Consider the following 15,375-nt stretch of genomic DNA (forward strand, 5'->3'; position numbering starts at 1 on the left):
ATCACCTCACCCCAGTTAGAACGGCAAAAATCAAGAACTCTAACAACAACAGATGCTGGAGGGGATGTGGACAGAAGGGAACCTTACTTCATTGTTGGTGGGAATGTAAACTTGTTCAACCACTTTGGAAAGCAGTATGGAGGTTCCTCAAAAGACTTCACATAGAACTCCCCTATGACCCAGCAATCCCACTTTTGGGCATTTACCCAAATGTTTACAAACAAGACCACACTAAAGCTACCAGCACAACTATGTTTATTGCAGCATTATTTACCATAGCTAAGATATGGAACCAACCCAGATGCCCCTCAGTAGATGAATGGGTCAAGAAAATGTGGTATATATACACAATGGAATTCTATGCCTCCATCAGAAAGAATGACATTGCCCCATTTGTTAGGAAATGGAAAAACTTGGAAAAAATTATATTAAGTGAAATAAGCCAGGCCCAAAGAAACATAGGTCCCATGGTTTCCCTTATTTGTAATATCTAGTATATGTATGAGTCAAGTGGAAAAGGTCAGATAATGTGATGTCAGGAAAATGAACCCTTAGATATGTATTTTAATGTTTTTTTCTTTCATGCATGTGTTTCTAACGCATTTATAAGATTATCTCTTTGTTGCTTTGTATGTCCCTCCCCCACAGTATAACCCCTGCTTTCACTATATTTGATGTCAGTATAACTTGTGAAGGATATGGGGAAAAACCAGTTGTTTAAGGATACAGGCGGACCTGTTGCAACAATGAGAAGTACAAGTTGTCATGTCCAAAACAAGCTTAACAACGTCGGTGTGGGGGGGGGGGGCGGGGGGAAGGAGAAGGATTGGGATTGGGGGGGAGGGGGGAGGCTGGGAAGGGATGTGAAGGGTAAACCAAAGGAGGAGGCTGCAATGCTTGGTAAGAAATGTACGCATTATCCTGCCCATGTAATTGTAACCCCTCTGTACAGTATGTTTACAAATTAAATTAAAAGAAAAAGAATTTAATGCCCAAGTTTCAGAAGTGCAAGCATTTTGGATCTTTACTTTATTAGGTCCTGATATGTTTCTAGTAGCACTTTTTTATAGAATTATAAATGTTTATAACAGGACATGTTTATAGAATTGTTTGTACAAGGGGAGTTCATTTTGACATCCATACAATGTACCTTGATCAGCATTATCTCTTTCATCGCTCTCCTTCTTCCCAACTCCCACTTCCCATTTATTTCCCTGAAAATGACATAATTGTATTGTTCTTTATGGCTAAATAATAATACATTCATATACACATATTTATTGCATTATAAATAATACTCTAGTATATATACTTATTATACATGTATACATCATATATAATTTTACATAATACAGATAGATAGATAGATAGATAGATAGATAGATAGATAGATAGATAGATAGATAGATAGATAGATAGATGAAAGAGAAATTTCTAGGTCCATGAATCTAAAGTTTGGCTATTGTGAATAGTTCTGCAGTAAACATATGTGTGCATGTGCCTCTATTTCTTGACTTACATTCCTTTAGATAAATGCCCAAGAGTGCTATCACTAGATCCTAAGCAAGTTCTATAGTTTTTTTATTTTAATTTTTATTTTTTGTACACATACTGTACAGAGGGGTTACAATTACAATTACATGGGCAAGATAATGAGTACATTTCTTATCAAGCATTGTAGCCTCCTCCTTTGTTTACCCTTCACATCCCTTCCCAGCCTCCCCCCTCCCCCCCCAATCCCAATCCTTCTCCTTCCCCCCCCCAGCACCAAAGTTGTAAAGTTTGTTTTTGACATGACAACTGGTACTTCTCATAGTTGCATCGGGTCCACCTGTATCCTTAAACGACTTGTTTTTCCCCATCTCCTCCCCAAATTATACCCACATCAAATATAGTGAAAGCAGGGGTTATACTGTGGGGGAGGGACATACAAAGCAACAAAGAAATAATCTTATAAATGAGTTAGAAACAAATGCATGAAAGAAAAAAAACATTTAAATACATATCTAAAGGTTCATTTTCCTAACATCACATTATCTGACCTTTCCTGCTTGACTCATACATATACTAGATATTGCAAATAAGGGAAACCATGGGACCTATGTTTCTTTGGGCTTGGCTTACTTCACTTAATGTAATTTTTTCCAAGCCTTTCCATTTCCTAACAAATGGGGCAATGTCATTCTTTCTGATGGAGGCATAGAATTCCATTGTGTATATATACCACATTTTCTTGATCCATTCATCTACTGAGGGGCATCTGGGTTGGTTCCATATCTTAGCTATGGTAAATAATGCTGCAATAAACATAGTTGTGCTGGTAGCTTTAGTGTGGTCTTGTTTGTAAACATTTGGGCAAATGCCCAAGGAACCTCCTGTTGATTTCCATGTTTGTTGCATAGTTTACAGCTGCACCAAAAGTTTATAAGATTTCCTCTCTCCCTGGATCCTCATGAACATCTGTTTTTATTTTTATTCTTTATGATGGCCATTTCGACTGAAATAAGGAAAGCTCACTGTCGTTTTGATTTATATTTCACTGACTGCCAGGGATGTTAAGCATTTCTTCATGCATTTATGGACCAGATGTGCATATTTTGAGAAGTGTTTGTTCAAATCATTAGCCATTAATTGTATTGTTGATGCTTTGAGATATTAGTTTTTTGAGTTCCTTGTATATTCTGCTTATTCATTCTTTTTCAGATGTGTAGCTGAGTCACCGCAGTGAATATTTCCTTTGCTGTATATGGCTTTTTAGTTTGGTATAATCTTATTTGTCAAGCCTTGCTCTTTTTTGCTATTAAAGAGTTCTACTCAGGAAGTTACTGCTCATGCCTAAATGTTCCACTGTTTCCCCCATTGTTTCAGATCCTTGATCCACTTTGAATTAATATTAGTAGAAGATGAGGGATATGGACCTAATTTCAGTTTTCTGCATGTGAACATACAGTTTTCCAAGCACCATTTGTGCCTTTACTCTAAGATACATTTTGCAGCCCTTGAATTTTTTCTCTTTGTATTTAGCTCTTGAATGTTTTTAAATGAACAAATTGTATGAATTACATTTTAATATCATTATCAGCAGATATTACATTCCCTACAAAATGTAACTCTCTAAATTATAAGCTTTTCCCATATCCCTTAGGGAAATGTTAATCAAAAGGTTAGACACTTAGGACTCTTCTTTCTGTGCAGGAAGGTTAAGGGGAAGCAATTAAGGCTTCAATTTTCTAGAATGCAAGTAGTTTTTATATCTATAGAACTCCTCAGAATAAGAGGAGTGTTACACAAGAAACATATCCTCCTTTCCCAATGGTAATGACATCCCAATCAGGAGAAAATCAAGCAGGCATCATGAGGGAGTCCAGTTGCTGATATTGATTTGGATTGTCTAGTTCATCTTCCAGGGACAATACACATTACCACATGTGCTCTTGACATGCACCACACACATATGTGTGTCAAAGATTGAAAATCAGTTCCTTTCTGGTAGAACCTAGTGGGGCAATGATTTTATTTTAAATTAAAATTAAAAGGCTCCCATCACCCTATAAAGAAAGTACTATTTCTTGTGGGATGTGTTTATGCTGAAAATGGTACTGAGTTCTCATTTTGCTCACTCTGATTTCAGATTCTTTTCACTATTACCTTTTGGCTGCTGCTGAGACAGCACCTCACAGAGCAAAAGGCTCTTCAAGAAAAGGAAGCGCTCTTGTCTGAAGTCAAAATTGGAAGTGAGGATCTTGAAGAGAAAGGCAAGTCTTATGGGGAGTGTTGGACTACAGATTTTTATGCTGAGCAGAATTACAAATAGCCCTAAATACACCTGAAAAATTCTGAGCTTTAGACTGAATGAAAATTGATTGTGAACTTGAAGCCATAAGTAATAGTAGATAATGTAGCTTTTAATCTTAGTTTTTTAAAGTTTTATAAAAGTTGATGTTAGTATAGAATCCAGGATTTTAACAGTGTGTGAGACTCCACAGGGAACTTTCAAAATTCCCCAACAGAATGCCAACAGAAGCCACTGAACAACTGAGAGTCAGAAAAATTAAATGACTTTTCAAGGACATATGAAAGAAAACATGTTACTTTTATCCTTCTGAACTTTGCTTACTTTGCTTCACATGATGGTCTCATGACATTTCAGTAAGAATTGGAACTAAGGAACTGACTTAAATATGCTTAATTAAAAGTCTGTTCTTTCCTTTTTTTTATTCTCTTCTTTTCTAAAAACATAATACCACAAAAGAAAGGGAGGAAAGGAGGAAGGGAAAGAGGGAGGAAGTTAGTTGAGTAATATCTCTATGGTTTTAGTGATAAATAGGTAATCAATTGGACATGTCAATAGTGATAAGCTTAGTGTTTATAGCATGGATTGGAAACTGTTTATGAGGTCAAGAAACATTCTGTTTTAGACAGGAGCATGTCAGTGCTCTCAGAAGATTGTCTAGTAAGCTCAATGAAATATCCCTGATAAAACCAAAACTTTTAACATAACTATATATTAAATCACACAGTAACAATAAGTTTTTATTGTAAAAATACTGTACAGACGACTTACAATTACATGAGCAAGGTAATGAGTACATTTCTTATCAAGCATTGTTGCCTCCTCCTTTGTTTTTCCCCTACAATTCCTTTCCTCTCATCTCCACATCTCCACAACTACACTCCCCACCCACCTCTGCCTAAATTGTAAAGTTCATTTTTCGACATAGTGTCTTGTACATCTCATTGTTGCAATGGGTCAACCTGTATCCCTATTTAAACAATTTGTATTTAGGACAATCAAATCTTGCCTTTATAAGTTGAATATCTACTTAGTAGATCAGTTAGCCAGTTAATTTTGGTAAAGAATGGTTCATTTGAGATAAATAATCTAGTCCTTCATTTTCATACCCCTTACTCTGAGAATCTACTAGTTCTTTGTATAAGTTATTCAAATTAGATAGATTTGGTAACACAGGAATTAAGTCCAGAGTATTTTTCAAAGCAAGATGAAATATCTTAATTCTGACTCATAAAAATACTTTAAGCAATTAAATTTTAATTATTTCTTAAACCTAATTTAAACTAAATGATAACTGTATTTACAATTTTTGATACTTACAAATATGCCTTAAGATTAAGATGATTACAGTCAAGTACCAATTAGATTGTTTAGGGCCATGAAAGAATGATAATTTCAAACTGGTATAGTTATTTTCATTTACATTATTGTTATTTATTTTTCTAGATTCTAGATCTAGGAAATACCAAATTTAAGAAAAGTTCTATAAAGAAATTAGTATAAAATATTATCAAAGTTATTTTCTTTTAAGCTACATTTCAGGAAGGCTATGAATTCAGTGTAACTATTGCCTGGTTTTTTTTTGTTGTTTGTTTTTTTGGGGTCCGGTTGTGGGGCCTGAACTCTGGGCCTAGGTGCTGTCCCTCAGCTCTTCAGCTCAAGGCTAGTGCTCTACCACTTGAGCTACAGCACCACTTCCGGCTTTTTTCTTTTTGCTTATGTGGTACTGAGGAATCGAACTCAGGGCCTCATGCATGCAAGGCAAGCACTCTACCACTGAGCCACCTTCCTAGCCCTTGCCTGCTTTTTTTATATAATTTTAATTTTATTGTCAAGGGGATGTACAGAGGGGTTATAGTTACATAAGTATGGTAGTGATTACATTTCTTGTCTAAATTGTTAACCCTTCCCTCATTTTCTCCCCTTTTCCCACCTCCCAATCCCCACCCTCCAAGTTGTACAGATCATTTCCAAGATATTGTCTTGTGAGTATTGTTGTTGCATAGGTTCCCACCTTGTCCTTTGTCTCACCATTTTGTTCTTTCCCCTCCCTTCTCTAGTTCAGATAAATGTTTATACAATACCCAGGGTACCAAAATCAAATACAGTGACAACAGGGGATAAACCATAGGGGGAAAAATACACAAAAGATAAAAGAAGTCACATAGTACATTGAGAGCAACAACAACAAATAAAAACCTTGTGTGTCAATGTCTTGGAGTTCATTTTGCATAGCTTCATCTTATATGGTCATATGTACATTGCTATTGAGCTATTCTGCTCATCTGTTAAGATTATTCTAGATATATACTAATTATTACAAATAAGGTAAACCATGGGACCTATGTTTCTTTGGGTCTGGCTTACTTTATTAGTATGATTTTTTCCAAGTCCTTTCATTTCCTTATACAATGGAATTCTATGCCTTGTTTTTTAGAGTAGTCCAAAATCCTCTAAATTATATACTCACTCATAAAATATATGCTTTTGTGTCCCATATATATTATGCAGCCAAAGTATGATATATAGTCAGATAACTCGTTGGGTTTAATGTCACTGTTTTCTGTTTTTAAGATGAAGAACTTCAAGATATACAAGTGGAAGGAGAACCCAGAGAGAAGGAAGAAGATGAGGAAATAAAAGAAGAGAAGCAAGAGAAAAAGAGAGAGGAGGAAGAGGAAGAAGAAGAAGATGACCAGGACATCATGAAGGTGCTGGGCAATCTGGTTATAGCCATGTTCATCAAGTATTGGATCTACGTCTGTGGTGGCATGTTCTTCTTTGTCAGCTTCGAGGGTAAAATAGTAATGTACAAAATCATCTACATGGTGCTTTTCCTGTTCTGTGTGGCCTTGTACCAGGTAGGTAAAGATTGGTCTCCAGTTTTTTATTTTCCTATCTATCTTCCAGGAATGTAAATGAACTTTTGTTGCCAATGTTTTTAAGGGGATACAATTCTATGAACATATTGTAGAAAATGATTAATAAAATTCAAGCATTATGTCTTCAGAATCCTAAAATGGGAGATGACTGTCAACATGTTCTCAACTTTAAACTTTTAGATTCTTAGAAAATCAGAAAAAGTTCATTAATTTGTCAATAAAAGCCTTGATTTAAAAAAAGAAGTCTATATAACTCGATTTTAGTTTTTGAATATATAATAATACATTTAAAGAGATGTTATGATCATCTCAAATAGTAGAGGATTCCCTATTTAGCTATTATTTCAAGTCTTGACATCAGAAAATTATTAATACGTGTGCATGTGTGTGGGGTTGTATATATATATATGTGTATGTGTGTGTGTGTGTGTGTGTGTGCATGTGTGTGCATATTTGTATGCATGTATAATACAAGTGCTTAAGTATTTTCTTTACTAAAATTTGTAAAAAGTATTTCTTTACTAAAATGAATTGGCTTCTCCGCACACTCAGTTATAACGGATTTAGAGGGACTCCAATGATAGAAATAATTGTAACAATAAAATGTTCCTGCAGGCAGTTAACAAACCAAATAAAGCAATGACAATAAACCAGAGTATATTGCATGTAGACATAAAAGTTCTCAAAAATCAATAATGATCTTGAAAAATTATTTTAATATGTGTATGCAAGTACTGGTGCTTGAACTCATGGTCTAGGCTTTGTCCCTTGGCCTTATCACTCAAAACTAATGCTCTGTCATTTGAGCCACAGCTGTATTTACAGCTTTTGGGTTTGGAGATAAGAGTCTCATGGATTTTCCTGCCTGGGCTGGCTTTGAACTATGACCCTTAGATCTCAGCCTCTTGAGTAGGATTACAGGTGTGAGCCTTTGACACCCAGATTTTAAATACTTTTTTAAAATACATGCTAAACTTCTCTAATGATTAGCCACAGCTTATAATAAGGAGAGCCTCCTGTATGATGGTTTCATGTTTTTATTAATAAAACCCCATATTGAATTTCAGAACTGATGCAGTTTCCTTTGAGCAGTAACAACCACGATAACATCGTTCGCTCAGTTCCTCCTAGAGATGAGATAACATGCTAGGAACCTTCTAACCATCACCTTAGTGTACATTTGTGCTCAAACTGGGGATTGAACTCAGGGCCTGGGCAATGTCCCTTAGCTTTATTGCCCAAGCCAGTTTGGCACTCTACCACTGAGCAAAAGCTCCACTTCTGGCTTTTTGATAGTTAATTGGAGATAAGAATCTCAGTGTCTCACAAGACTTTACTGCCTGAGGCTGGCTTCGAAGCTTGATCCTCAGATCTCAGCTACTCAGGAAAGTAGTTAGGATTAAAGGCACGAGCCACCTGCACCCTGCTTTAGTGTCCTCATAACAACTCTGCAAATGATCTGCTTATGGAGGAGAAAACTGAAGTGAAGTTGTTTAGCAACTGTTCACAATAGCTAATAGTACTGTGATTCTAACCCAGATCCACCCATCTAAAGATGAAAACCTTAAAGAACTAAAAATCAGACTATTTTCCAGCACTTTTCTATGGAATCACTTGTTTTAGTTAAATAGAGTAAATATATTATGTTTTCCAATAACGTTTTTGTCTCCTTTGTTTTTTAATTGTGATTCTCAGGTGCACTATGAATGGTGGAGAAAAATCCTAAAATATTTTTGGATGTCAGTGGTTATCTACACTATGCTGGTGCTTATCTTTATATACACATATCAATTTGAAAACTTCCCAGGCCTGTGGCAAAATATGACAGGATTGAAAAAAGAAAAGTAAGTGATGTTAGTGCATTATGGAATGAGAAGAAGCCAAGCCATTAAATGGTCTGAGTATATATATGGTTACAATACTTATATGGATTCTAGAATAACAGAATGGTTTGGGGATTATAGATACCAGGATAGCAGGATTTAGAACTCACTTTTCCTTGTGTTTCTTCTTTTAAAGCTTAAAATGTAGTAGCTACTACATGAATATTGGCTGACTAAATTTTATCAGCCCTATTTCAAGAAAATGTTAATTTTTATTGTCAGTTCCATAGGAAGCATACCTGCTTAATATTGCATCCAGCTTCTGCCTTTCATATGCAACTCCATTTTTCAGCTCAAAGACTTGTAATTCATGTATTCAGCCTTTTCTTCTTCATGTTTCCAGTCTTAGACTGAAAGTGAACTTAGAGACAAAGAGAAAGCCATTCATACAGGTACAGAGAGTCTTAGGGTATGGAGACAGCATGCCCTGTATGGTTAATGGATGATGCTTTCTCCTTTTCTAATTTGCTCCTGTAAACATCTGAAATTACTTTGGAATTCTGGCCAGCACTGGAAGTTGGGTGCTAATGTATTAAGGAGAAAAGAACAGAAAAGCTAAGGGGCAGCATCTGAGTTCAAGGGGCAGCACTTGAGTTCAAGCCCCAGTACTGGTACTCACTGACAGAAAGAACAAAAAGAAAAAAATGCCATGTAGCTAAACAAACAAATCTGCCATGTTTATTTACAAATTTTATTGAATACTTATCCTGGAGTTACAACAGGAAACAAGAAAATCTTAAGTCTTATGAGGTCTACCACCCACTTATTGTATGCAAGTTTATTTCAAATTGTGGTCAGTCTGTGAAGGAAATTGCAGGCTGATGGAGCAATGGGGGAAACTACAAATTGTGGCTCCAATTGTCTTTTAAGCAGGTATCCTTTAAACTCTCCTTGAAGGATAAGAAACAACTGTCTTAGGAAAAGTGTGGGGGTTGGGGATTGGGGGACAGAAGAGCACTCACTACTGGCAGAGCAAATAGAGAATTCATCTTTTCTGCGATAAGACTGAATTTGGCCTGGTACATATGAAGAATTGAAGCAAGTGTATGCCTGTTGAGAGGAAAGGAAAGAAAGAGATGAAGAAGAAAGTTTCATTTGGACATTTTCAAGGATTAAAGATACGCTGACTAGTTGAGAAAACATGAGGTGTGATAAATAGAAATAAGACTGCATCTCACACCACAGTTATAGTCCTATGAGAAATAATGGCAACTCTATCTGACTAGATAGGGGCAAAGGTAGATGACAGCACTGGGTGGTTTCAGCATGTTAAAACAAATGCAGAGGAATATGTTAAGAAGGTAAAGAAAGAATTATGGACACTTCTGATTTCCTAACTTTGACAGGGTAGATGGTTGTATTTATTGATGCAGAGAAAATCAGAATAGAGATGGGAATATAAAGAATAGCCTTACTAAGGAAAAAAGGAAGACCAAGAACACTAAGTATGAAATCAATGTAGAACAGCCAGTTTTCATTAGAAATTTGTGGATGAGAGTTCACAGGAAAATTCTGTGCTATAAATGGACATTTGAGTCTTGGGCATTAGGATGTCAGATAAATCCACAGGATATACTGAGAGCACCAGGAAAAAAAAAAATACAAGTATAGAAGTAACTCCAAAGTGAGTCCTTGGGATATTTCAGTGTCTAGAGGTACAGAAAGAAGTAAAGAAAGAATGAGAGAGGGAGAAAGCAAGAAATAAAGCAAGCAAGAAAAGAAAAGAAGAGAGGGAGAAAAAGAAAGAAATGAGACCATGGTAACAGAAAAGAAAACCAGGAATGTGTAGAAATATCTTAACCAGGGTTATTTCAGGGACTAGAGGATAGATAGAAAAATTGCCATTGAATTTGGCAATGTCAAGGTTGTTTATGTCCATTGTAAAAGTAGGTGACTTGAATTTGTGAAACTAAAAGCTAAAGCATGATTGTGGAAGAGAAGGATACCGAGAGTGGGAAGGCCAATGAGAGAGCACAGCTGATGTCCTTGAATAACTATGGTGGCCTGCATTGCCCAAGAAAGCTTCTTGCTTTTTGTCTTGTTTACAACAGGCTTGAGGATCTTGGCTTAAAGCAGTTTACTGTGGCTGAATTATTCACTCGCATATTCATCCCAACCTCCTTCCTGCTGGTGTGCATTTTACACCTTCACTATTTCCATGACCGCTTTCTGGAACTCACAGACCTCAAGGCCATCCCCAGCAAAGAAGACAACACCATCTACAGGTGAGCAAATGAGGAAATCCTTAACTATTGTCATCAGGAAGTCAGCTTTGATACTCTACCTCTGGTTGACAGTTTTTATGGATCCAGTGTTCAGTTCATAGGTGGGGTGGGGGGTAATGGAGAGAAAGAAAGAGAGAAAGAGAGAGAATACAGACTATTCCATGACACTTTCTGAAGTAGTTGGTAGTGAATTATAGCTGATTCATGTAAAGTGCTGTCTAATCATGTGAGCAGATTCACAATAGCTGTGATTATGATTCTAAAAATCATTGATGATGATTGTGTATATACACACAAACATACACAAGTGTGCACGTATATGCATGCTAGTACTGCAGCTTGAACTCAGAGCCTTGACTTCTCTCTTAACATTTTTTGCTCAAGGCTGTCACTACCATTTGAGTCATACCTCCACTTCCAGTTCTTTGCTGGTTAATTAGAGGTAGGAGTCTCATGGACTTTTCTGCCTATGCTGGCTTGGAACCACAATCCTTAGATCATGAACCACCAACACCCCATTTGGTGGTACATATTTTATGTGTAGGCTGGTTATATACTTCTAGGACATTCACATGATTCAGGAGTGAGTTTTCTGTTATGCTAATCACCTATAAAGAAATCACCAGAAGAATATTCCAAAAGATGATTTTAAATTTTTAGAAAGGGTTAACCTTAGCCAAAAAGCAGAAAAACTGCAGTCTACTAGCAACAATAAAAGTCTTTAAGAAGAGGAAATAAAGACAATGTCTTCTTTTAAGTGATTACTGTTGGCTTTCTCTTCATAAATAAATATAAATTATTTAAAAGTAATAGACAGGATATGTCTTCTCTGTGTTTATGAAACTACAATGGGTTATCACAAATCCTTGTTGCTATCACAGGAAAATTATAATCATTCTTCTGATTAAGGCTAAGCAATTTTTTTCTGCCCCATACTTGTCTGTGATTCAGTTCTTAGGAAAATATTTGCTATATACAACTAAGAGAGCAAAAGTCTATTCTGAGAATAGTATGAAGACACAGATGGAAATTTAATTATTTGTCTTCAAAGAAAAAAATTGATCACATGAATACAACATGAAGTATGATTTTATTCTCATTTTAGGAAATACTAAACTTTCAATGTTCTGTTCCAAGAAGAACTAAAATTATAGGTAACTGAAACACTGCTATTTGATGATGAAAAATATTTTGTGATATTACAGATTTGCTTCTGTATTTGTTTTAATGTCATACTTAGTTTTCATTCTGAGTATGCTCCAACTGACCATCAACCAATAGAACTGTTAGATGTTTTCTTAGCCATCTTACCCATGTATGGATGGGGCTGATGGTCAGACTCCCATACATTTACTCCATTCACTGTTAGAGATAATCAGACATTGGGAAAAATAAAGTTTTTGTTAAAAATTTGTACTTGCTGGTAAGGAAAATTGCCTTAAGGTTGAGTTTATGAAGACTAGTACTATTATTATTTGATCATTTTAACGTTACTTTGATACCTGTGGGTAAGCTTAATATGTTGTACAACTCTAATCATATATATGCTTTAACTATAACTGCCAGCATTTTTCAGATATCATATCCAATAATCAAGGAAAATACTTTAGGAGCTGGAGATATGGCTCAAATGGTATAGTTGCGCTCCCTGAAAGTTCAAAGCCCTGAGTTCAGACCTCAGCATCACCCAAAAATATTTTTAATTGGCAGAACATATTTATGTTTGTGAGACATGTAATTATTGATCATTACTAATAAAACCTTTAAAAAATATTTTTCCTCCCAAATCTTTTCCTTCTTTTCCACATGAATTTTCTTCTCTTTCAAAGATTTTCCAGTATGCAGGGGCTTTTTATTGCCTTCATTCATCAAATACAGATACAGGCCATAATTTATCCAGAAAAGTCTATAAATATTTTAGGATAAGCTTAGCTAAGATTTTTACCAGTCTAAAGATATCACAGGTTATGGACACAGTGGGCATATAAGAGCTGAACTTGTACCAGAATTGCCTTTAAGTCTTTCCTGCTCTGCCCTGCCTTGCCCTGCCCTGTCCAATTATGCAGATTCTGGGTAAGGAGAGTTGTCCCACATGAAGGTAAATGCTGTCTGTTTCCTGCTTTATGGCACTTACCCTCCTGCAGGACAGGCAAAAAGAGAACAGACCTGAAGAACCTGGGGTGATTTGAGGTTGATTTCTCCTCTGCTCTCTGTGGTGACTTAGCCAGGATCACTCTCTAACAGTGATATTTACAAGAAAATTTAGAGATGAGATGGAAATGCATAAACTCAGCTATCTGAAAAGAATTTAAGCACATGTGATTCCATTTTCAGATCTGTAGAAAAACAGCTTCTTTGAACCTTGGAGAAATTAAAAAATTCACACATGCTATCTTATTTGAGATTTCCTGCAAAATTTTGATGGAGAAGTCCTCAAACATAAACTTTAAGCATAAAATTTATGTCCCACCTTTTAGCAACTCTTCTTATTATAGTATTTTAACTAATAATTTTTTACATCACAGTATGTTTTAGTCTTAGTCTTAATCAGTGGCTGAATTAAAATGAAAATAACAAAGAAAAAGACATTTTCCAAGTTGGAACAGACTGCCTTACTTTGCTTTTCCTGTGCTCACCTCCTTTTGATACTTTACAAAATAAATAAATCCCACAAATCTGAAATTAGTTATTAAATTGTCACATTATTGTTTCTGTCAGTAACCAACTGGTCTCCTCCTGTCTGCTCACTGTGTATGTATGTGTATATGTTCATACATATAATATAGACAAGTGCCACTTTTGTATGTAAAGTTAGTATTAAGAAAATGTTCTATGAGATACATAAGAAGAAACTATTATAATTCTAAGGCAATCTCAGGTATATGATTTTCTATATTGATAATAGTTTATCCTACATAATAATATGCCTATTTTAAATGTAAATTAGTAATAATCTTATTAAAATTCTTTATCAATTATTCATTAGAAAATATTATTATAAATCTAGAAACAAAACAACCTCTTTCTCCAACTTCAGTTTTTGAAGATCTGAAAGAAACCATGTTCACCATAGTTATCTTTCATAAAATTCCATTAAAGAATTTAAATATTGCTATTGTTTAGTGTGAACTGGCAGGTAGAAGAATAGGGTGCATGTTTTCTCTCATCTATGGAAGATAGATCTAAATATGTAAATATATAAAAGGTCATATTTATACAAACATGTTAACTAGAGCATGGTGTATGCCGGGGGATAACTTTGGTATAACTATTAACTTATAGTTTAACCAAATGAATATCAAAAAACTGGAACAAGTGTCAAAGGAATAAGGTCAAGGGGAGGGAGATAGACAAATGGAGAGAAGAAGGGTGGGCAAATGCAGTGATAGTGTTTAATGTACATATGTGAAAATGTAATTAGGTAAATTGAGGGGATAGATGGAGTTTAGAGAGATGAGGGAAAATAACAAAAGGGATAACAAGAGGTATTGTACTCACAAACTGATATGTTATATTGAAACGTTTTTGTACAACTACTTGCTAGTAAAAAATATTAAATAAAAATAAAAATTACTAGAAAACTAGGGGGATGAATATCTTTGGAATATGTTGGAGAAAAAAGAAAAGAGAGGTACATTATCTTAGAGTATTTTTCCTGCATGTGTCTGATTTCCTGTTTCTATAAATTCTTGCTGCCTACATTCTTTCTGAGCTGCACAACCGGTGTGGATGACAACACAACTGGTGATAGGAAGCCTAAGATATAGCCTATGTCACTGTCTCTAACAGTCTTCTTTCTCTCTCCCTCCTGTCTCCCATTGCCTCCTTGTGCTTCTGTCTAACCTCTCAGCCATGCCAAAGTCAATGGCCGTGTGTATCTAATAATAAATAGGTGGGTATTTTGATGTTTTCTTCCTTGCTTGAAAATGTTTCTTGGTATGTTAAACTCTTTCCTGCTTTATAAGTGAAAAATATATCATCAGGTAGTGGAGAGTGGCTTCCAGGTATGCTCATGGATGTATTCTGCAATCTAAGCCATTTGGTGTTACACCGAATGGTACTGCCAAGTGGTTGTGGAGGTTGCTGAGGGTCTTCAGCTGGTGCTCAGCAGTTGCTCTCAGTCCGAACTTATACCCCATTTACTTTATTATCTTGTGGTAGAAGCAGTTCAAGGCTTACCTGAGAGTCCGTCTCATTCTTATACATGTACTTAAGAGCTCAGCTTAAGAACCACCTCCTCCACACACACACATGCTAAAAGTCATCTGCCCTTTATCTGAATTCCCATGGCAGTTGGTCACTGTGGCTGTCCCAATACTCTGCCTTTCAAATCTCCACTGCCTGCTTGGCTCATCTCCCTTGCTAGAGGCATAAGCTCCTCAGGCCTGGATGTCCTATAATGTTCACAAGTCACTGACCCCTCAACCTTACCCCTTAGTTGACGTTTGGTAGACATTTTGTGACTGAAACAAAAAATAATCACAACAATATGTGGTTTACAAACATCAAAATTTCAAGTAAATCTCTAGTTGCAAGATCAACCCAGACTAGAAGAAGAATATTTTTGTATTCAGTAGCTTTCATCATTTGTC

At 35.8% G+C, this 15,375-nt stretch overlaps 1 protein-coding gene across 1 annotated transcript in view; it reads left to right on the forward strand.

The window, feature by feature from the left end:
- Piezo2 (piezo type mechanosensitive ion channel component 2) overlaps window positions 1–15,375 on the forward strand; it is a 395,532-nt gene that overhangs the window by 288,898 nt on the left and 91,259 nt on the right. Inside the window, exons 14-17 of the mRNA XM_070029632.1 lie at window positions 3,632–3,755; window positions 6,368–6,654; window positions 8,371–8,519; window positions 10,610–10,783. Coding sequence (XP_069885733.1) covers window positions 3,632–3,755; window positions 6,368–6,654; window positions 8,371–8,519; window positions 10,610–10,783 — 734 coding nt within the window. The remainder of the gene's footprint in view (window positions 1–3,631; window positions 3,756–6,367; window positions 6,655–8,370; window positions 8,520–10,609; window positions 10,784–15,375) is intronic.

This window comes from Dipodomys merriami, unplaced genomic scaffold (assembly GCF_024711535.1).
Source record: "Dipodomys merriami isolate MVZ:Mamm:240054 unplaced genomic scaffold, mDipMer1.0.p SCAF_2, whole genome shotgun sequence".
NCBI classification, from domain to species: domain Eukaryota; kingdom Metazoa; phylum Chordata; class Mammalia; order Rodentia; family Heteromyidae; genus Dipodomys; species Dipodomys merriami.